This window comes from Chiloscyllium punctatum, chromosome 10 (genome assembly GCF_047496795.1).
Source record: "Chiloscyllium punctatum isolate Juve2018m chromosome 10, sChiPun1.3, whole genome shotgun sequence".
Lineage (NCBI taxonomy): Eukaryota > Metazoa > Chordata > Chondrichthyes > Orectolobiformes > Hemiscylliidae > Chiloscyllium > Chiloscyllium punctatum.
In genome coordinates, this window is record NC_092748.1 from 5,171,705 (window position 1) to 5,194,938 (window position 23,234).

At 47.5% G+C, this 23,234-nt stretch overlaps 1 protein-coding gene across 2 annotated transcripts in view; it reads right to left on the reverse strand.

Moving 5' to 3' along the window:
- Positions 1-20,848, reverse strand: part of ahr2 (aryl hydrocarbon receptor 2) — a 155,549-nt gene extending 134,701 nt beyond the window's left edge. Inside the window, exons 1-2 of one of the 2 annotated variants that reach the window (XM_072578370.1) lie at positions 20,335-20,848; positions 19,991-20,178 (exon numbers count right to left, since the gene is read on the reverse strand). In XM_072578370.1, the coding sequence (XP_072434471.1) occupies positions 19,991-20,178; positions 20,335-20,393 (247 nt within the window). In that variant the 5' untranslated portion in view covers positions 20,394-20,848. The remainder of the gene's footprint in view (positions 1-19,990; positions 20,179-20,334) is intronic. The other variant, XM_072578369.1, reaches the window with a different exon arrangement.
- Between the last annotated feature and the right edge of the window lie 2,386 nt (positions 20,849-23,234).

Here is a 23,234-nt window from a genome sequence, read left to right on the forward strand (position 1 = left end):
AGATGGTCGAGCTTGTGGGCCCACGGGCCGTCAGTGTGGTCGGGGGGCAACGATAGCCGCGCCTCCGGCCTGGGTATCCTGTTGCGGGGAGGCAACTTCACCATCTCCGAGGTTAAGGAGGTGGTGGGCGGGCGCCTCCTCGTCGTGGACGTCAAATACAGAAACGCTCCCGTGAGACTAATCAACGTGTACGCCCCAGTGGGTAAGAGTGAACGGTTGGCCGTCCTGCAACAGCTTCCACTGCTGCTGGCTACGTCCAGGCCGGTCATTCTGGCCGGAGACTTCAACTGCATCATTGATGCTGATGGACGATCCGGCGGGGGGGACAGTAAACCGGACGCTACGTCCAGGGCCCTGATGGAAACGGTCAAAGACGCCAAGCTGCACGACGTCTTCAGCGCCCCTGCAGACGGAGCGCAGCGTAGATACACCTGGTCACGGGCAGACGGGTCTATCCGCTCAAGGATAGATTACCTGTTTGTGTCCCGAACGCTCTCGGTCAGATCCACCGACGTCAAGCCGGTGTTCTTCTCTGACCACTGCCTCCTGCTGGCCGACTGTCACCTACAGGACGAACAGCGGGCGGGCAAGGGAACGTGGAAACTGAACACTAAGCTGTTGACCCCGGGAAACATCGAAGAGCTCAAGAGGGATTACGCAGGTTGGAGAACCGTGAAGCCCCTCTTTGAGTCTCCAGCGGACTGGTGGGAAACGGTAAAAGGGAACATCAAGAGGTTCTTTATCCTCAAAGGTGTCCAGGAGGCGAGAGAGAGGCGGGGAAAACTGTCCCAGCTCCAGGAAAGTATGCAGAACCTGCTCCTGCTGCAGACGATGGGGGTGGATGTCACGGAGGACCTCAAGGAGGTGAAGGGCCAGCAAGCCTCGCTCTTTGCCTCGGAGGCCTCCAGGATAATCTTCCGGTCCAGGGTCCGCTCGGTGGAGCAGGACGAGACGTGCTCACGTTTCTTCTTCCAGAAGGTGCACAAAGAGAGCTCCGTGCTCAGCAGCCTGAAGAAAGAAGATGGCTCGGTAACGTCATCTCAGGCTGACGTCATGAGGATCAGCAAATCCTTCTACGCCAGCCTGTATGACTCGAAGCCGACCGACAGCGCGGCCTCCCAGTCGTTCCTGTCCTCTATCACGGAGGTCCTAGATGACGGAACACGAGAGAGGCTGGACCAGCCGCTATCTCTGGATGAACTGACCAAGGCCCTCGAGTCCTTCGAAAAGAATAAAACTCCCGGAAGCGACGGCTTACCGGTCGAGGTTTATTCCGCTCTTTGGGACTTGATCGGCCAGGACCTGCTGGAGGTGTATGTCAGTATGCTCCGGGCAGGTACCATGAGTGAATCCATGAGGAAAGGCATCATCACCCTCGTCTACAAGCGGAAGGGGGAGAGGGAGGAAATTAGAAATTGGAGACCGATCTCACTGTTAAATGCAGACTACAAAATCCTGTCAAAGGTCATCGCCAACCGGGTCAGGTCTGCTCTGGGATCGGTGATCCACCCGGACCAATCCTGTGCTGTACCGGGCAGGAAGATCTCTGAGAGTCTCGCACTCCTCAGGGATACGATCGCCTACGTGCAGGACAGGGGGGTGGACACCTGCCTCATCAGCCTGGACCAGGAGAAAGCCTTTGACAGGATATCGCATACATATATGAGGGATGTCCTCTCCAAAATGGGCTTTGGGGAGGGAATCAGAAATTGGATCAGACTGCTCTACACCAACATTGTCAGTGCAGTCTCAATCAATGGGTGGGAATCAGATAGCTTCCCTGTAAGATCTGGAGTCAGGCAGGGATGCCCCCTCTCACCCGCCTTGTTTGTGTGTTGCATAGAGCCATTTGCCGAATCCATCAGGAAGGATGCGAGCCTGAGGGGGGTGACTATTCCTGGCAGCGGGGGCCTGCAGGTTAAGGCCTCCCTGTACATGGATGACGTCGCTGTTTTCTGCTCGGATCCGCTGTCCGTGCACAGACTCGTGTGCATCTGCGACCAGTTCGAACGGGCCTCGGGGGCCAAGGTAAACCGAGGCAAGAGCGAGGCCATGCTCTTCGGGAACTGGGCCGACCAATCCTCTATCCCCTTCACCGTCAGGACTGACCACCTGAAGGTGCTGGGTATTTGGTTCGGGGGGGCTGGGGCGTGCGCCAAGACCTGGGAGGAGCGGATCAGGAAGATGAGACAGAAACTAGGCAGATGGGGGCAACGGTCGCTCTCCATCGCGGGAAAAAACCTGGTCATCAGGTGTGAGGTACTCTCAGTATTGCTATATGTGGCACAGGTCTGGCCTATCCCCAGGACCTGTGCCGCCGCAGTCACCCGGGCCATCTTCCAATTCATTTGGAGATCAAAGATGGACCGGGTCCGAAGAGACTCTATGTACAAAGACCGGTGCAATGGGGGAAAAAACACGCCCAATGCCACCCTCACCCTGATGGCCACCTTTGTGTGTGGCTGCATCAAGCTGTGCGTGGATCCCCGGTACGCAAACACCAAGTGTCACTACGTACTGAGGTTCTACCTGTCCCCGGTGTTGCGAAGGATGGGCCTGGCCTCGCTGCCGCGGAACGCTCCGAGTAGTTGGACCGTTCCGTATCACCTGTCCTTCGTGGAGATATTTATGAGGAAAAACACCTTTGACCACAAGTCCATCAGGAAGTGGTCAGCACGTAGCGTCCTTGAGACCCTTCGGGAAAAGGAGAGGGCGGATCCTGTCGAGCGGTTCCCTGAGCAGACTGTCAAAGCCATTTGGCAGAATGCCTCATCGCCAGAACTTTCCAACAAGCACCAAGACGTGGCTTGGCTGGTGGTGAGAAGGGCTCTGCCTGTGAGATCCTTTATGCACGCCCGGACTCTCTGCCGCACCGCACGCTGCCCTCGAAGTGGCTGCGGGGGGGACGAGACTGTCACACACCTCCTTCTGGAATGTGCCTATGCAGAGGAAGTCTGGAGAGGAATGCAGTGGTGCTTGTCGAGGTTCGTCCCGAGCAGCGCCGTGACGCGGGACTCCGTGCTCTACGGCCTGTTCCCCGGGACTCACACCGAGACGAACATTAACTGCGCCTGGAGGATCATCAACTCGGTGAAGGACGCTCTCTGGGCGGTCCGAAACCTGTTGATCTTCCAGCTGAAGGAGTTGACCCCGACCGAGTGTTGCAGACTGGCACATTCCAAGGTCCAAGACTACGTGTTGAGGGACGCGCTGAAGCTTGGGGCAGCTGCCGCCAAGGCGCGGTGGGGAAAGACCACTGTGTAAGATCGGCCTGCCGAAAGAAGAACAGGGGGCCCATACAGATGTTTTTTTGGGCTCTGCTGATGCCTCAGCCAAATATATGTATATATACAAGATTGAAAAAAATGCACAGGATTGTAAAGGACAAGAATAAAGTCGAATCTGTGTTTGTAAATATGGACATATGTATGGCATGATCCAATGTACAGACCATCAAATCATTTATGAATAAAGTATATTTTTGAAATAAAAAAAAAAAAAAAATTTTGCTCTTGTATGCTCCACATTGAGTCAAACACACTAGCTCAGGTCACTAACAGTTGGTGCAGAAAAATTAAACTCCCCTCCAAAAGCCAGACATGAGCATTTACGGCTCGTTACCATACAGCGCAAATTCCCACAATAATCAAAGAATATGCACTTACTAAAACTCTCAAAAGCTAAGCAGCTGTTTGTGTACACAGCAAGGTCCCACTAACAGTACATAAAAAGGCAAGCGATCACCCACTCGGCGATAGATGGGTTGCTTGGTGTCAGCTACAGACTGGGGACAGCCCCTCAATGCGTTTCAATCAGACCTCAGCCAGAGCAGAGCCACAGGACAACACTTGAGCTGGAAATTACAGGAGGTCATGGATCTGACCTCCATTACCCTCCACACACACACACACACACACACGGATTGTTTTCAGAGTTTTACTTTTATTCCAACTCTTCCATCTATTCTAAAAGAAACGTCAGAGGACCAAATCAGCCGGCCTGCTCATTCTCCCATGGCTTCCTCCCAGAAGGATATTCAACGTAGCAGCTAGAGGAGGCCATTCAGCCCCCGAGACTGTCCCACCAGTCAAAAATGATCACAGGGATACTGCCCTTCAAATGAATTCTTGATTCTCCCAGTGCCCCAAAACGATCTCAGTCTAATCTATAGTCGATGGCAAGTTTCCAGAGCTCTTGGAGATAAAGATGTCACCAGGGTTGGAGGGTTGGAGCTATAGGGAGAGGCTCAACATGCTGGGGCTATTCCCCCCCCCCCAACAGAGTGTCAGACGCTGAGGGGTTACCTCAGAGGTTTATTAAATCATGAAGGTCATGGATCGGGTAAATAGACGAGGTCTTCTCCCTGGGGTGGGTGGGTGAATCCAGAACTACAGGACATAGGTTTAAGGAAAGAGGGCAAAGATTTAAAAGGGATCTAAGGGGCAGTTTTTTCACCCAGAAGGTGGTGCATCTTTGGAGTGACCTACGAGACGAAGTGGTGGAGGCTGGTACAATTACACCATTTTAAAGTCATCAGGATAGGTATATGAATAGGAAGGATTTGGAGGGATATGGGACAAGAGCTGGCAAATGGGACATGACTCTAATTTCATTGATTCACAATCCTCTTGCAGAAAGACATTTCTCATCGTCTTGGTACTAAATAGCCATATCCTTCAGCTTTAGATTTCAAGTCACTCAGTGCCTAACCCTGTATTAATCCCCTGCAGCATCACACCAGTTTCAATGGGTTGAGGTCAGATTTTGCAAGGAGTGGCTGGGGTGGGGAAGGTTGGGTGGAGGGGGATGTGGTGTGGGATCAGGGTCCGACCAAAATATAGTTTGGGCTGTGGGGCGAGACAACTGTTGGGTCACTTGAACTCAGGAGTTCAGACTGTGTGTTTAACAGCAGAATCTTTCCCGAGTAACCATTCACTGACTTTCAAGCAGAATCCTCCAATTCAAGTGAAGATGATCAGAGGGTTCCGAGAATGGAGGAACATGTCCAGGGCAATTCCTTCAGAGTCTGCCATGATGGGGATTCCGTAAGGAGCCTGTGTGCAACACCCATCTACTCTGGAGTAACGACCGACCGGTCAGTGGGAAATCCTGGCCCTCCCTCCTCGTTCTGCTAAACGAGAGGTCACACACAAGTCCATGCTATTCGGTCTCACCTTAAAAAGGGAATCTTTCTTGTTCACCATCCCTTCCTGTGCTCCTTAACCCAGATACTGGGCTGACCAGCAGGTAGGTCACAGAGACGTACAGCACGGAAACAAACCATTCAGTCCAGCCTGTCCATATGAAAAGGTTGCCCCTTAGGTCTCTTTTATATCTTTCCCCTCTCACCCTAAGCCTATGCCCTCTAGTTCTGGACTCCCCGACCCCAGGGAAAATACTTTTGTCTATTTACCCTATCCACGCTCCTCATGATTTTATAAACCTCTATAAGGTCACCCCTCAGCCTCCGGCGCTCCAGGGAAAATAAGGTAAAAACAATGACTGCAGATGCTGGAAACCAGATTCTGGATTAGTGGTGCTGGAAGAGCACAGCTGTTCAGGCAGCATCCGAGGAGCTTCGAAATCGACATTTCAGGCAAAAGCCCTTCATCAGGAATAAAGGCAGAGAGCCTGAAGCGTTGAGAGATAAGCTAGAGGAGGGTGGGGGTGGGGAGAAAGTAGCATAGAGTACAATGGGTGAGTGGGGGAGGGGATGAAGGTGATAGGGCGGGGGGAAGGTGGAGTGGATAGGTGGAAAGGAAAATAGGCAAGTTATGGGGACAGTGCTGAGCTGGAAGTTTGGAACTAGGGTGAGGTGGGGGAAGGGGAAATGAGGAAACTGTTGAAGTCCACCTTGATGCCCTGGGGTTGAAGTGTTCCGAGGTGGAAGATGAGGCGTTCTTCCTCCAGGCGTCTGGTGGTGAGGGAGCGGCAGTGAAGGAGGCCCAGGACCTCCATGTCCTCGGCAGAGTGGGAGGGGGAGCTGAAATTTTGGGCCACAGGGCAGTGTGGTTGATTGGTGCGGGTGTCCCGGAGATGTTCCCTAAAGCGCTCTGCTAGGAGGCGTCCAGTCTCCCCAATGTAGAGGAGACCGCATCGGGAGCAACGGATACAATAAATGATATTAGTGGATGTGCAGGTAAAACTTTGATGGATGTGGAAGGCTCCTTTAGGGCCTTGGATGGAGGTGGGGGAGGAGGTGTGGGCACAGGTTTTGCAGTTCCTGCAATAGCAGGGGAAGGTGCCAGGATGGGAGGGTTGGTTGTAGGGGGGCGTGGACCTGACCAGGTAGTCATGGAGGGAACGGTCTTTGCGGAAGGCGGAAAGAGGTGGGGAGGGAAATATATTCCTGGGAGTGGGGTCCATTTGGAGATGGCGGAAATGTCGGCGGATGATTTGGTTTATGTGAAGGTTTGTAGGGTGGAAGGTGAGCACCAGGGGCGTTTTGTCCTTGTTACGGTTGGAGGGGTGTGGTCTGAGGGCGGAGGTGTGGGATGTGGATGAAATGCGTTGGAGGGCATCTTTAACCATGTGGGAAGGGAAATTGTGGTCTCTAAAGGAGACCATCTGGTGTGTTCTGTGGTGGAACTGGTCCTCCTGGGAGCAGATACGGCGGAGGCGGAGGAATTGGGAATACGGGATGGCATTTTTGCAAGAGGTAGGGTGGGTAGAGGTGTAATCCAGGGAGTGGGAGTCGGTGGGTTTGTAAAAAATGTCAGTGTCAAGTCAGTCGTCATTAATGGAGATGGAGAGGTCCAGGAAGGGGAGGGAGGTGTCAGAGATGCTCCAGGTAAATGTAAGGTCAGGGTGGAACGTGTTGGTGAAGTTGATGAATTGCTCAACCTCCTCGCGGGAGCACGAGGTGGCGCCAATGTAGTCATCAATGTAGCGGAGGAAGAGGTGGGGAGTGGTGCCGGTGTAATTACGGAAGATGGACTGTTCTGCGTAGCCAACAAAGAGACAGGCATAGCTGGGGCCCATATGTGTGCCCTTGGCTACCCCTTTGTTCTGGAGGGAGGAAGTGGGAGGATTCAAAGGAGAAATCCACCCTCCCATCCTGGCACTTTCCCCTGCCACTGCAGGAACTGTAAAACCTGTGCCCACACCTCCTCCCTCACCTCTATCCAAGGCCCTAAAGGACCCTTCCACATCCAAAGTTTTACCTGCACATCCACTAATATCATTTATTGTATCCGTTGTTCCCGATACGGTCTCCTCTACATTGGGGCCCTGTGGCCCAACATTTCAACTCCCCCTCCCACTCTGCCGAGGACATGGAGGTCCTGGGCCTCCTTCACCGCCGCTCCCTCACCACCAGACGCCTGGAGAAAGAACACCTCATCTTCCGCCTCAGAACACTTCAACCCCAGGGCATCAATGTGGACTTCAACAGTTTCCTCATTTCCCCTTCCCCCCAGCTCAGCACTGTCCCCATGACTTGTCCTACCTGCCTATCTCCTTTTCCACCTATCCACTCCACCCTCTCCTCCTCGACCTATCACCTTCATCCCCTCCCCCACTCACCCATTGTACTCTATGCTACTTTCTCCCCACCCCCACCCTCCTCTAGCTTATCTCTCCACGCTTCAGGCTCTCTGCCTTTATTCCTGATGAAGGGCTTTTGCCCGAAACGTCGATTTTACTGCTCCTCGGATGCTGCCTGTACTGGTGTGCTCTTCCAGCACCACTCATCCAGAATCCAGGGAAAATAACCCTAGCCTATTTAACCTCTCCCTATAGCTCCAACCCTCCAACTCTGGCAACATCCTTGTAAATCTTTTCTGAACCTTTTCAAGTTTCACAACAGCCCTCCTATAGCAGGGAGACCAGATTTGTAGACAATGTTCTAACAGTGTCCTAACCAATGTCCTGTACAGCCCTACATGACCCCCCAACTCCTGTACTCAATGCACTGACCAAGAAAGGAAAGCATACCAAACGCCTTCTTCACTATCCTATCTACCTTCAACTCCACTTTCAAGGAACTATGAACCTGCACTCCAAGGTCTCTTTGTTCAGCAACACTCCCTAGGACTTTACCATTAAGTGTATAAGTCCTGTTAAGATTTGCTTTCCCAAAATGCAGCACCTTACATTTATCCAAACTGAATTCCATCTGTCAGTCCTCGGAAGACTGGTCTACCTGTACTGGAAAAGGCAAAGAGTTATAGCCTTAGATTGTTAGGAATGCCCTTCTGGCTGACAGCAGTACCAGCCTGCCCTCTAGCTGTTTATGGAGAGTGAGCTACATGGAGGTGACACTGCAGCCCACATCAGCAAGAAGAGAGCAATCCAGTTGGCCAGCAGCCCCATTGAGCTTGCAGCACCCGAAGCTACAGAGAATTGATTGGCACTGTGCCCAGAGGCCTCATCCCAGCAGGTAAGTGTTGGGAGTGTTGGGGGCAGGGAGCAGGGTGGGGTTTGCACTAGGGTATTGCTGACAAGGACGCATTTGGGGGAGCAGACAGATCAAGACTGAAAAGGAGTCTGCCAATGGAAGAGAGAGAGAGCACACCCTTCCCCTTTGCTGCCCATGGCCAAAGTGATGTAACTTCCAAGGCTCCATGTCAGGAAATACCGAGGCTAGGTAGAAACTGTCCATTAATGGTCACTCAAGGGCATCAAATGTGGCAAGAGTAGGGTTAAGCTTCGCCCCTCACAGCATACAATGAACTAGGCTATCTTTGAACTAGGAGGCCCTGGTTTGAGTCCTATCTGGTCCAGCATGCTCTCTAACGTGCCCGAACAGTTTAACTAAAAATAGCAATACTGCAGAGAGGCTGGAAGGTGACGGACAGCAGGCCAGAGAGAGGCTGTAAGGCATGTTCCAGCAGTTTCCCATTCCTCCTGCCCCTGTGGGGGGGAAATGTTAAAATTCTGCCCAGTGTTCCCTACACACTGGCTCATGTGAGCCCAGTGGCTGGTCTGGAGCCTATTCTTCAGCACAATTCACTTTCCTAAAATCAACAATAATTTTGCATTTGCATGTTATAAAACATGATGCAGCAGTCAATGTATATTTGGTGGAATTTTGTTCATGTCAGGCTTAATGGGAGAATATAATTTCTGTCTCCAAACTAAATGGGTTGAGCTGTTGAGTGTGTAGAATCCAAAAGGAACTGGGATATAATTCCAACTCAGAGTGGCATGGGTTTTGAAGAGGGAATTGTCAGGGACGAATGAACTGCTTATCCTTGTCTTCCTAAATTGGTAGAGGTCAAGGATTTAAGGAGGTGTTGCCCAGAGGTGGACGTTCATGATTTGATTTGATTTATTACCCATAAGACACTGTGACCTTGATATTCAGGTTTCTTGTGAACAGTGCCTGTAAAAAGCAGGCCATCGAGAACTCCCTTTAGACCTGGGAGACTAGACCAGGCATAACATGGGCTACATGAAGCTTCAAACAGGTACCCAATTCAAATTAAAGCACACACAAGAGAGAAGCAAAAACTGGCACGTTTACTTGGTGTTGCACTTGGTAAATTCAGTTTTTTTTAAACTGAAAGTAATATTCTATAAAAGAAACACGACTCCAACAGAGTTCGAAATATTATGAATTCTTATAGTCGCCTCTACATTCTTACAGTTATTAAGTTGTACATATACATTACTTCAACCGTCATTTTCACCTACAAAGGGTGTTCAATAGTGACTAGAGGTAAAAGCACTCAATATGTTGTACCCTTCCAACAATCCAACCCAGCCAAAGAGAGGACAAACCAAATACAGTGAAGGTTCCTACTTTTGATTCCAAAGAGTTTTGTGGGAATTTCAGTTCCCGGTGTGCAACTTCAATACACAATCTTTTACACACACAGACGTCAGCTCTTCGTTCCAGGCTCACTAACAGAAGAGCAAAGACAGCCGTTTAAACTTTAATGCCTCAGTGCTACTTTCATTAAATATGAATTGAACGCATTTCCATTTACAAAGCATTAGAGAGCTGCAGCACAGCAGGATGTGTTAAGGAAACAAGATGACAGAAGGGCAAACCAGAAAAACATGTGCAGGCTCAAATCAGAATGTGAAGCCATTGAAGAGTTTTATTTATTTTTTTGGGGGTGGGGTGGGGTGGGGTGGTATTAACTGGGTTTATTGGTAATGCCACAAAAAAAAGCCTCTCATCTTCAAGCACTCCATCAATATTGCTGTGCATATTCATGCACATCCAAGCACAGAGGATTCCCCAAGACTTGAGCAGGCTGGTCTCTCAAATCAGAAACAATGTCACCCTTTTTGTCCCCACCATCGACACAGCAGCTGACATCACTGTTCAGTAAACACAAATATTTGGATTCCATTCCAATTATCCTGGATATCTGGCTGGAAGCTGGGTTATCATATCAACGAGCCTGCAATGGGACTAGGTGGGTCCACTCTGAACCATTCCATCGATTACAATCCCCCGGTGTCACAGCACAGCAACTGAGCACTGGACTGCAAGGGTGGGGGGGGTGGAGGGGGGAGTTGTACTTTCTCGTACAGAGCCTCACTCGTAACTCTTGTTAAAATTATTGCTTTCTGGGCACCATGCACCTCAGCAAGGGCATATTGATACCAGAGTGGGGACAGTGCCCATTCAATAGAATGACACCAAATTTTGTGGAGGGTCAAGTTGGCTTATTGTTCCTCAAATTCAGAAGACCGTGGGCAGGTCTTTCATTCAAAAAGGATTTGGAAGGAAGAACGAGCATGCAGAGCTACAGAAATGGCAAAAAGAATGGGGTTAGGTACATTGCTCATTTGGACAGCTGATGGAGACATGATGGGCCAAATGACCTCCTGCTGTCCAGTGTTTACTATGACAGAGAATCAAGAAGGGGGGATAAAATGGGGGACACAGTAGCAGAAATCTCAAACCTTTCCCCATCTCCCAACCCACAGAAGGCTGCAAATGTTGGTTGGCGGGGGGGGGTGGTGGTCGTCAGTTGGAGCATTTGAGATGGAGAAGTTGTAAGTTGTCGGACAAGGGCACAAAGCCAAGGCTGACAATACAGTGATGAGAGATTGAGGGGCAGACTGGCATCCGCCTGCTCCACGGAGAAGGAATGAAAAATCTGCCCCTACACAACCACTCTCATCCCCACGATAGAAATGGTCTGCTCACCCTCGGCACTTTGGGAATAGCATGCGATACTGGGACACCTAGTGAAAGGCGAACATAGTTAAAAAAGGGAAAAACAAGCCACGCCCAGCGACTGAATCAACTCATCTAGTTTCCCATGTGGGACCTAAGCTTCACACTGGAGATGGTCATCACCCACCTATAGCCTTCAAACCCTTTCTCTGAACTACTGCACTGTGGGGGAAGATAGTTATGACCTTCAGGGGAGGGTTTGCCCCTGCTAGAGAACAAGAGATCATTTCTGAATTTTGGGTCATTACTAAGCTCTAGCAAGATTTACTGAAAAGCTCTCCAACTAAAGCTGGACGTTGAAGTTTCCCCAACATTGGGAGAGCTGGTTTCTCCCAAGAAAGAAAAGCAGAATGAGCATTTGAAATCACCTGAGTGGGAGTGAGAAAATCCGTGTTACAAGAGTGGCGTCAACTGCCTGTTACTCCCTTTATGGAATATTGCTGGATCAATTGGAAGGGGGCGAGAATGTAAGATTTGATGAGTGAGGCCTGTATATGCCTTGTGGCTATGAGGCACAGAGCCTGTTATTTGTTCAATGCTGACAGCTCTGCTGGTACATGATGAGGCTGATAGGTGAATCATTAGCATGCTTATTCGACCAGGGATACTAATATTGTGACAGATATAGCGTGTCCTAGAGCAGAAACCTCAGTGACAGTCAGCAATGTAAGAAACAAGTGATAATGGGCACCACAACACATTAGCTGGGAGGCTGAAGTCACATGAGGCCTACAGCAAAATGGCTACAGTCAACAGCCTGAAATCTGCAGTGTTCAGTTAGGACCATCTTGCAGTCTATTCTTTTGATTTCACTTCAAATGAACCCAACCAAGAAATTTGAAATCAAAAACACAGATCGCGTGAAAAAGAAACAAAAAAAAAGCCACCCCACAGCACATTCAGGAGACTTCCGAGTGCTCTAGTGATGAGTCAGAGGACAAGTCTATCATGACAGCATTTAGCAACAAGGTAATTAACTGTTAACATCCCAATAAAATTCATAACATCAACTACAATCTTAAAAAAGAAACTAATGCTCAGTTGCCATCATTAGTAACATGCAAGTCTTCTACCTAGATCTATGGACAGGAGTTATTTGCAAACTCATTGTATTAGATCACAAGATAGCTTAAACCAAGTACAGCATACAAGCACAGGATGATACATCAAAGCCAGGACTGGGATCAGATCTCCCACAATAATGTTTGATGTGGGTGGCACATTGACTCAGTGGTTAGCACTGCTGCCTCACAGCACCAGGGAACTGTGTCCGATTCTACGCTCGAGCAACTGCCTCCACGGAGTTCACACATCCTCCCCATTCCTGCGTGCATTTCCTCTGGGTGCTCTAGTTTCCTCCCACAGTCCAAAGATGTGCAAGTTAGATGGATTGGCAAAGCTAAATTCCTCAGTGTCAGGGATGTGCAGGCTAGCAGGGTTGGCTATGGTAAACGTGGGGTTACAGGGTTAGGGTGAAATGTTCTTCAGAGAGTCAGTGCAGGCTGGATGGGCTGAATGGCCTCTATCTGCGTTGTGGAGATTCTATACTCCAGGAATTAGATTTTCCTCAAATTACAGTCAGCCCAGCAAGCTGTAAAGGCCTGAAGCCCCTTCCCAAACCCATGATGGACAGAAGAGTAGTCACAGCACAGTTCAATGTGGAAGACATCTTGGCCATTCACTCATCTGACCCAGGCTTGAACGCAGCTCAGTGAAATAAATAATTTATCGACTTTCATTTGCGTATTCATTGAGCAAGACACAGAAACGGAGTCAGAAGGGGGAGCAAAGAAACAGTTGGAGTGGCACCAGCACTGAATCCACATTAGATTTAACAACCGAAAGAACTGCAGCTGCTGTGAATCAGAAACAAAAACAGAAGTTGCTGGAAAAGCTCAGCAGGTCTGGTAGTATCTGTGACCCTTAAAAGGGTCACTGGACCCGAAACGTGACCCGAATTCCCTTCACAGATGCTGCCCGACCTGCTGAGCTTTTCCAGCAACTTCTGTTTTTGTTTCCCACGTTAAATTCAACTTGAGGAAGGGGAGCCTCGAAACAAATCTCCAAAACAGTCAATGGCCAAATGCTGGCCAGATCACTCATCTCCCCTGGCTTTCCAAGTTCTCTTGAGTTAATAGTGAAATCAGTGTGTAAAATCTCACAGTGGTACAACTGCACAAGTTGGGATCAGGGCCATCTTTTGAAACAGCTGAATCAAAACAAAAATGGAGTGTTACTGACCAGGTTCTCTCAGTCAGTTTAGACGACAAGCAGCCAGAGGGAATTTCTGGGTTAAATCTGTGTGTATGCCACTCTGCCTGAGTAATAGTGCTAGTGAGAATTATCAATATGCACGAACTGTGGGAAAAGAGCAGGGCATGGACATTGAAAAACTTGTTTGTTGCAAGGAATGTTTATACGGCCCCCTGACTGTAAATGAACTGTAAACGGGGCAGTACAGACAGATATCTTGGAGGTTTATCAGGATGGAAGGAGACGATGGAGATAAGGAAGGAAGAGGTCGTGCAAGGATGTGAAAACAAGGATCAGAATTCAAAAGTCAACATGCTGCTAGACCAGGAACCACTGCAGGTCAGCGAGTTCGGGCTCAATGGGAAAACACAGCTGGATTTGAGGGAAGGCACAGCTAACAGAATTCTCAATGACCTCAAATTTTCGTTAAGAACACCACAGGACAGAAGCCATGAGTGTATAGAAATAGTCAAGTGTCGAGGTAATGAAGGCACGATGACCGGAGAGGTGGCACACGTAGGAATGGGCAGCCTTACGATTGAGTAGATTTCATTCAATAAATCACTGCTGGAACCAGCCCTGTGAGCACAGTTTAAGAGAGTCAAGAGAGTGTGGTACTAGAAGAGCACTGTAGGCATATTGAAGAAAGGCTTATGCCCGAAACATCGATTCTCCTGCTCCTCGGATGCTGCCTGACCTGCAGTGCTTTTCCAGCACCACAGTCTTGAGCCTGATCTCCAGCATCTGCAGCCCTCACTTTCTCCTAGTATGGTTTAAGAGTTGTCAGTGACGTTTCTTAAATGTTGAGTATTTCACCGAAAATTCCCAGGGACCAAACTTAGCATAAAATAGGAATCAAATCAATAACCTTTCAATGTCAGCTCCCAACCATCAAGATCTGACAGGATCTCTCTTGCTTCTAACCCCACCGTCTGGAAAGAGTGTGCAGTTCGCTCTTGTATTCAGTAGGCTGATTAAAGCTAACATCTTGCGTCGCTTGCTCACAACAGGCTCCGTAACACAGTGTCTGCATATGAATGAACTCAAAACCATCCCAATATAAACACTGCTTCAGCAAACTGACAAGGTGGTAACCTTACATTATTCTGTTCGCTGACCTAGAAACGGATTTCTCCTTGCAGGGGAAGTCTTGCGGTCAATAACCCCTCTCTTAAAGAGTTTTTTCCCCCCACTAAGATCTAAACTCAAATCTTACATCCTTCCTTTTGCATGATCTTAAATTCAATATTTATAATTTTGTGTTAAATCACCAAGTGCAAATGACATTTGTTGACTGATCCACTTTAGAACGGTAGCCACACTGAATGAAGACATGATGTGAAACACACAGGAGATAATCCCTGTGCTGATGTGCTCCCAGTTTTGGCTCAATAAAACGGCCTTGGCAGTCTCCAATGTAGATGCGCACCAGAGGGCACTCAAAAAAGACTCGCATTTCTCTACAACTACAGAGTTTCCCAAAGCTCTATCACCAATGCAACACTCAAATACGGTCACCATTGTTTTGGAGAAAGCACCACAGCCAATTCGCACAGAACAAATAACCAGGCTTTATTGACATTGCTTGACGGATAAACATTGGTCCAAAAGCACCAAGAACTCACTCCTCGGCTCAGTGAGCACAGATCTTCTATAAAGCCGAGAGAGCAGGCGGGTTTTCAGCTTCACATCTCATGCAAACAGCAGCACCTCTGACAGTGCAGCATTCCCTCAGGGCTGGACTGAAGGGTCAGCCAAGATTAAGCGCTGAAATCTCTGGAGCGGATAGCCTAAGAACCCTGTATAAATCAATGTCATCATCTCCCTTGCAGCATGCCTCGATAGTTCACAGGCTCCTCCCTTCCCTTACGAGGTGACACATATCCAGTTGCTGCTCCAAGTCTCCACACCTCCTTAAACCCAGCAAACGGCGACGCTAACATAAATCACTACCATCCACATCCACTGCCCTCACAAATGGGCATGAACAGGAATCAGAGTTTGCAACTGAATTCTCGAACCGGTGGAGGGGACAGGAGCCCTGTTTCTGACCCCTCTGATCAAAAGCACTGGTGTTAATTGGAAAGGTTTTCCACACTGTAGCTCAGTTGAATAGATCATCAAGACATTTCCAACATCACATTCTCCTTTCATTGTGAAATCCTTCCTACAGCTTAACAATTACTAAGGACATAGCCAAGGCAAATAAGCTAGCTCACGTACGAAACAGCCTTCCACACGTTCCAAGTGACACGCCTCCGACAGCACACATACCAGATAGTGACATGGCTTGGAGAGGCTCTTAAGCCCACAGTAATGACAATTATCAGCTAGCTTGCAGTGATCACCTGCAGAAATTGCCCGAGTATCATGGCTTGCCTTCAGTATCTCACCTCACCCCCATGGGTTACACCAGGAGGCCCTAACCCTATTGTACTGAGGAGGAGGACAGAGTCTTAGCTGCTCCAATGTAAAAACAATTGCCAGTCGTTTCTGCTTAAAACCATCTAGCTCCTGCCCACATGACACCAGCTGCTCTACTTAAAACATTCCCACAGATCAGATAACCACCAAGCTGCTGAAAACAAACTTAGTAAGAATAGACTTGGTCACTGGACTTGCCTCACATGGAAGCAATTTAGGATTTTATACTTTTGGAGAACAGCTGGATGGGACTATAGTTCCCCTCACTGTAAAAAAGCATTGAATCATGGAACCCAATTACCAAAACCGAAAGGTTAAAAGTCACCACAGAAAATAACAGAAGCAGAAGCTACTCAGGAACCTGCAGTTCCCCATTGCTTTCTCCATGGTAATGCTTTAGTCAAGCAGAAATGCCTACCAATCAGCAGCCTTTCCTCCTATGACATAAATTGGTCTGATCATCTGAAATCAGATGATCTTGCATTTGGCCTGTTGACTACAAGACATCTCTCTTTTCTGTCATATTCAAGAAATTAATTTAATTAGTCAGCCACTGAAAAGCAATGGTCTTGTTTAATGTTAATGCAAATACCATTCTCATCATGCTCCCATATGGTACTTGTTTATTCTGAAGTACAGTTACACAGCACAAGCAATCCTTTGTAACCTCGCCCAAGTGACCATCTGACACGTACAAGCCTTGACAGTAAGCATTACAAGGATGTTCCAGACAGCATGACATCAGAGCCAAGCCTGATCCTATTTTTGGCAAGGGGACACCTCCACATACTTCTGTCACTCTGATTCACTGCAACAACAACTGGACAATTAGAGCAACCAGTCAGGTATCTGCTCATCAGCGCTCCCCCTTTCACAGGGTATTCCACACATTGGATGCCTCTTGTTTGTGCATTTTGTCATAATCTCCCAATAACCACCATTCCCAGGATGGATAGACGCCCTTGCACATGGACAATTTGCAGTCAAGGAGTAAAAGATGTGATGCTAACCTTGAAAAGCAATGCTGAACAAACTCAACTAACACGTCAGCTCAATTGAACCATCTTTCCTAACTGATAAATGCCCTAGCATCTTCTCTCGTCTTGGTATGGGCTCAGATCTCTGCCTAAGAGAAAACATTACAGCTTTTAATTTCAAAATGGGGAATGGGGCAGGCCAATGTTGTTAGGAGGTTAAGTTGAAGGTTTACTCAATCAACTCTGCAGAGAGTGCCGCCCAAACTGATGACCAACAGACACCAGCATCAATCACCACCACATTCTGGTTGTCCTTACAGGAAGTTCTGGAAGGAACAGCCAGCATCTGCATGGCATTCAGTGAAAGTTCAGCGTCGAGTGTTCCTTCACTGTACCACTTCCTAGTCTCTGAGTGCTTATGCCAAGGGATGTGGTTAAAAACACACTGCATCCACAGATTTATTTTTGTGTTTGCGCGTGAGTGAGAAGGGAAGAAAGAGAGAGAGAAAAAGAGTAAAGAAAAAAATGGGTGAAGGAAACAGGGTATAACTTTTTAAATTAGGTATCCATTGATTTAAAAAAGGAATAATTGTAAACAAAGTCTACGCAGACACAAAACCCACTGTCCTTCTTGTAGACTAGGAGCAATATCTGCTAACATTCACTTCCAAAGCCTTCCACAATTGGCATCCCTCCCAATTTTCTTCCCAATCAGCTTTATTCTTGCAGGGGTTCACATTAGAAAAAGCAAGGATCTGGACACCCTCCGCACCATTCCTTCAAAATACCACTGAACAAATATGGGCATTATCACTACTGAATGAATTTACAAGCTCCTCAGCTCCAGAGGCTGAAAGACAATTAAACAGCTTCCTGTTCCAGACAGCATCAATAGTGACAGGGAACGGAATGAAAACCAATCCTCAGTCAGCACAAAGAGTTAACTTCTGTCTGGGATTCAGATGCGTAGCCACTTTATGCTTATTCATTCATGAAACGTGGGTGTTACTGGCAAAGCCAGCATTTATTCCCAGAGAAAGAAACAATGTGCCATCTTCTTGAATACAATGGAGTGGTTTGCTAGGCCATTCCTGACAGCATCAAGAGTCAACCTCATTGCTGTAGGTCGAGAGACACATCTAGACCAGACCAGGTAAGGATGGCAGATTCCCTTCCTTAAATCAACTGGATGTGTTTAAAATGACAACTTAATCATTTTCAAGTTCACCATTCCTGGATTTGTTTTCTATTAACCAAATTTAAATTCCCCAGCTTCCATGGTTTGAACATCTGCCTCCAGATCACTGGAAGGTTAATTAGTAATTCCCTAGACGAATGGTCTATTAACATTACCACTGTTCATTCAGGCTCAATCACTGCATTTCTTTACAAGTTATGTCTTCCCAGCACCAGTGTTTGCATCCTGCACATTGCAAAAGTTTTACAGGGAATAATGCTACATGCTGTATCTCTGCATAGATAAATATATTACTGACCGTGACTGCCACGCTATACACTGTGTATATGGCATGCAGAAAATTGTTTTAAAATGTGTGCCTGTCAGGCAGTGGGAAGAATAGAGAGGGGTAACAGAGGCTGTAGGTTTCAAACTGGGAGGTCCTGGATATTCTAAAGGTTTGAATGAGCACAATTCCAACAACAAAGCTACTGCATGTCACTGTCTCAATGTTCCCCCATTTCTCAGGGTAGGCAGGAATGCATAGCAATATTCTCTGTGCTTCTGATATAATGCAAGCATAACATCTCACCTGTTAACAGCAAATTATGAATTCAAGCCTCACTTCACCCAAGAGAAACACCTGAACACAACCTGACCAACCTGAAGGTTGGACGTGTTGTCACCCACACTATGCACAAACTGAAAAGCAGCACCAACTTGCCTAATGAGCAAAAGACAATCCATAACTGTTAGTCTCTTGGAGTGATACAATGTTAACCTTTGCCAATACTGCTGTGATAACAAACAGGTTGGGCCTCTGTGACATGCGCAAATCTCCTCACACTCTGGTATGCAGAGTACGCAGAGGATGTTAATAGTTTGTGTAAAACAACAGACAACTCAGTCTATTTACAGTCATTGATATTCCTCCTTACCCCACCCCAAAATACATGCAAACTAAAATGTAGGCTGTGAAAAGCACAAATTATTGCACATCCTGAAGTCCCAGTGGAAAATGTAACTATGTTTCATGCTTGCCTGTGTTGATTGAGTGATGTACGAAAAATTGAAACCACAGCTGCTCACTTTCAAGCCCGAGAAAGACGTAAACAAAGTACTTCACCCTCACATGAAGCATGCACAGCAATCCTAACAGTGTACTTGTGTGTATCTGTTTCTGAGTATGTCTGTTTGTTCATGTACCAAGTCAGCAGAGGCGAAGGAGCCCCAGCTTTGATTGTGTAGACATGTGTACATTTGAGTGTGTTTATCTGGGTAACTGTGTCTAGTCTCTGTTTAATTGTGAGTGTGCCAGTGAGTACAAATACATTTGTGTGACCATGTCAGTGTATATACTGTGAATGTTAACATATCCGTATTTGAATGCCTGTGCATATTTTTGTGTATGCTGTCTGTCTGTGTTGCTGCTTGTGTGTGTTGGGGTGTGGCACTTTTGAGAGCATTTGTGTATTTGAGAATGTGTGTCTAAATCTGTGTCCTGTCAGTGTATTTACATTTCTGCATGAGTGTTGAGGATGTGGAAGGGGGCTGCTATTTCAGGATTTGCACCAGTGTGTCTATGCGGGGTATTTAGGAGCGTGCGTCTATCTTTGGGGTCATTTCTGTGTGTGTATATCTTTAGGGTCATTTGAGTGTGTGTGTATTTAGCAGCATGTGTGTATCTGAGGTCATTGTGTGTGTGTGTGTGTGTATCTTTAGGGTCATTTGTGTGCGTGTATCTGGGGTCATTTCAATGTGTGTATTTAGCAGCGTGCCTCTATATGGGGTCATTTTTCTAAGTGTGTGTGTGTGTGTGTTGTGCCTGTACAGTATTTGGGGTCATTTCTGCACGTCTTGGGGAGTGTGTGTATTTGGGGTCTCTTTTTTGGAGGCGTGGTGTGTGTATATTTGAGTGTGTGTGTGTGTGTGTGTGTGTGTCTGGGGGGGGTCTATGGACAGATATATGTTTTTGAGTGTCTAAGTGAAACGCGGTGTGCCGACTGAGTGCGCTCATACCGTTGAAGAAGCTCTTCGCTTTCAGGTAGCCGACACTGAGACGGAGCACGGAGAGTTTGTCGAGACGGGCGCGGACATCGTCAGTGAAGGGCAGCAGACTGGTTAGTTTATCCAGTTCACAGTTCAACCGGTCCCGGTGCCTCTTGGACGGATTAGACTTGACGCCATCAGCAGGCGGTGGTTTGGGGCTAATGACATGTTTGGGGTTTTTTGTGAAAACAAAACAGGAATGAGACAGAACTGCACGGTTAGAAGTATTTACAAAAGGAACCATCGCTTTTAAACTCTCCCCCCCACCAAGAGTTGTCAGTTGAAATGAACCAGAACCAGCCCCCAACTCTTACCTCTTTTGCACGGGTTTCTTCCTCTTTTTCACGGCGTAAATCCCACCAGCATTCAGCATGTTATCGGGGAGCGTACAATCCACAAGGTGACAAGGAAACCCAGCGGTGGAAGGGGCTCCGGCGCCCTCGCCAGTAGGGCTCACCCCCAGCCCAGCGTTACAGACTCCGCTCAGCCAGATCACCCGATCCACTGGGTCTCAACCCTCCAGCAATCCCGGGCGCTGTCAGTAATGGCGAGAGCCCAGCTCCCCGGCAGCTCACTCTTTTCCCCCCTCTCTCTCTCTCTCTCTAACTGGTAATTCCAGCAACACAATCCAAGCGAATATCCCCCAAGACTCTTCCTTCTAATAATTAGCCAATGTCCCCCTTTCCTCTGTCTCTGACCCACTGCAACCAGGAACTTTTCTCTCTCTCTTTTTTCTCTCTCTGTTGTCGTGCCTGTCTCTCTCATTCTCCCTGGGCTGGGCTTAGACCCAATCGGTTTGACATCATTGGTTCCGGACTCCCGGAAAAGGAGCTGAACGGGAGGAGGAGACTGGTTAAGGTGGCGTTGGCACTGAGCACTTGGGTGGGGCGACTCCCGTCCCAGGATAGAATTTGGTTCCAAATAGAGAAAGTGTCTGAAACCACTCCTCCGAGAATGCATCAAATCACCAGCAGTCTTAAGAGTTTATTTTTAATGCATTTCGAAGGTGTGTCTGTCTGCAATGGTGCAGGCAAGTCAAGCGAACCAATTCACTCAGCTCTCCAATATTCCAGAAAGGAATGAACTTGTATTTGTCACGGACAACATTTGGGGGCTGCATCTGTCTCTATTGAAAATGAAGAGTGGCAATGGCTTCGTGGTATTATTACTGGACCATTAATCCAGGGACCCCAGTAACAATCTGAGAACCTGGGTTCAAGTCCTGCTTGTGTAGATCTATATTCAATTAGAAATTTGGAATTAAGGGTCTAATAGGTGCAGGAGTAGGCCATTCTGCCCTTTGAGCCTGCACCACCATTCATTATGATCATGGCTGATCATCCTTAATCAGTATCCTGTTCCTGCCTTATCTCCATAACCCTTCATTCCACAATTCTTAAGAGCTCTATCCAACTCTTTCTTAAATGGATCCAGAGACTGGGCCTCCACTGCCTTCTGGGGCAGAGCATTCCACACCCCACCACTCTCTGGGTGAAGAAGTTTCTCCTCATCTCAGTCCTAAATGGCCTACCCCTTATTTTTAAGCTGTGTCCTCTGGTTCGGGACTCACCCATTAGCGGAAACATGTTTCCTGCTGCCAGAGTGTCCAATCCTTTAATAGTCTTATACATCTCAATCAGATCCCCTCTCAGTCTTCTAAACTCAAGGGTATACAAGCCCAGTCACTCCAATCTTTCAACATAAGATAGTCCCGCCATTCCAGGAATTGACCTCGTGAACCTACACTGCACTCCCTCAATAGCTAGAATGTCTTTCTGCAAATTTGGAGACCAGAACTGTACACAGTACTCCAGGTGTGGTCTCACCAGGGCCCTGTACAGCTGCAGAAGAACTTCTTTGCTTCTATACTCAATCCCTCTTGTTATGAAGGCCAGCATGCTATTAGCCTTCTTCACTACCTGCTGTACCTGCATGCTTGCCTTCATTGACTGGTGTACAAGAACACCCAGACCTCTTTTACTGCCCCTTTACCTAACTTGACTCCATTTAGATTTTAATCTTCCTTCCTGTTCTTGCCACCAAAGTGGATAACCATACATTTATCCACATTAAACTGCATCTGCCATGCATCTGTCCACTCACCTAACCTGTCTAGGTCACCCTGTAATCTCCTAAAATCCTCTTCACATTTCACCCTGCCACCCAGCTTTGTATCATCAGCAAATTTGCTAATGTTACTCTAAATACCATCTTCTATATCATTAATATATATTGTAAAAAGCTGCGGTCCCAGCACTGATCCCTGCGGTACCCCACTAGTCACCGCCTGCCATTCCAAAAGGGAGCTGTTTATCACTACCCTTTGTTTCCTATCAGCCAACCAATTTTCAATCCAAGTCAGTACTTTGCCCCCAATACCATGCGCCCTAATTTTGCTCACTAACCTCCTATGTGGGACTTTATCAAAGGCTTTCTGAAAGTCCAGGTACACTACATCCACTGGATCTTCCACTGATGACCAACCCTTTATCTGATCTAGCTACACGTGACTCTAGGCCCACAGTTATGTGGTTGACTTTGTTTTACGATTGTCACATGTACCTAGATACATTGAAACATTTTGTTTTGCGTGCAATACAGGCAGGCCATAACATACAAAGTGTATGAGGGTAATAGAACAGACCGAGGAATACAATGTTACAGCTGCAGAGAAGGTGCACAAAGAGCGAGATCAACATTAAATTTAAAATTTGAGAGGTGCATTCAGAAGTCTGATAACAGCAATGTGTTCTTGAATCTGTTGATACCTGTGTTTTAAATGTTGGCCCAGCTGCTGATACCCGCATCCTGTGAATTAATTAAAAATATACCCATACTGGAATTCAATCAGTTAAGTTTCATGTCTGACCTGTTGTAGTGGAGATTTGCATACTATCATTGCATTGCGCTGATCTCACTGACATGCCTAGGTGCATCTGAGTCCAGTGTCAAGACAAAGTCAAGGTGTTTAGAGATGTCTCTGAGTGCTGAAGTAATAATACTTGAAAGTACTGCACACTTTGCTCAGGCAAATCTTAATTAGATGGGGACTCACATCAGTGTTCCTTCTTAAAATATAGATAAAGAGAGGGGCAACAATGAATGTTGAGCCTTGAGATGACAAAGCTGAAGAGACAATAATGGGGAGCCAGGAAATGGCAGAGGAATTGAACAAATACTTTGATCAATCTTCGTGGCAGAGAACACTGATATC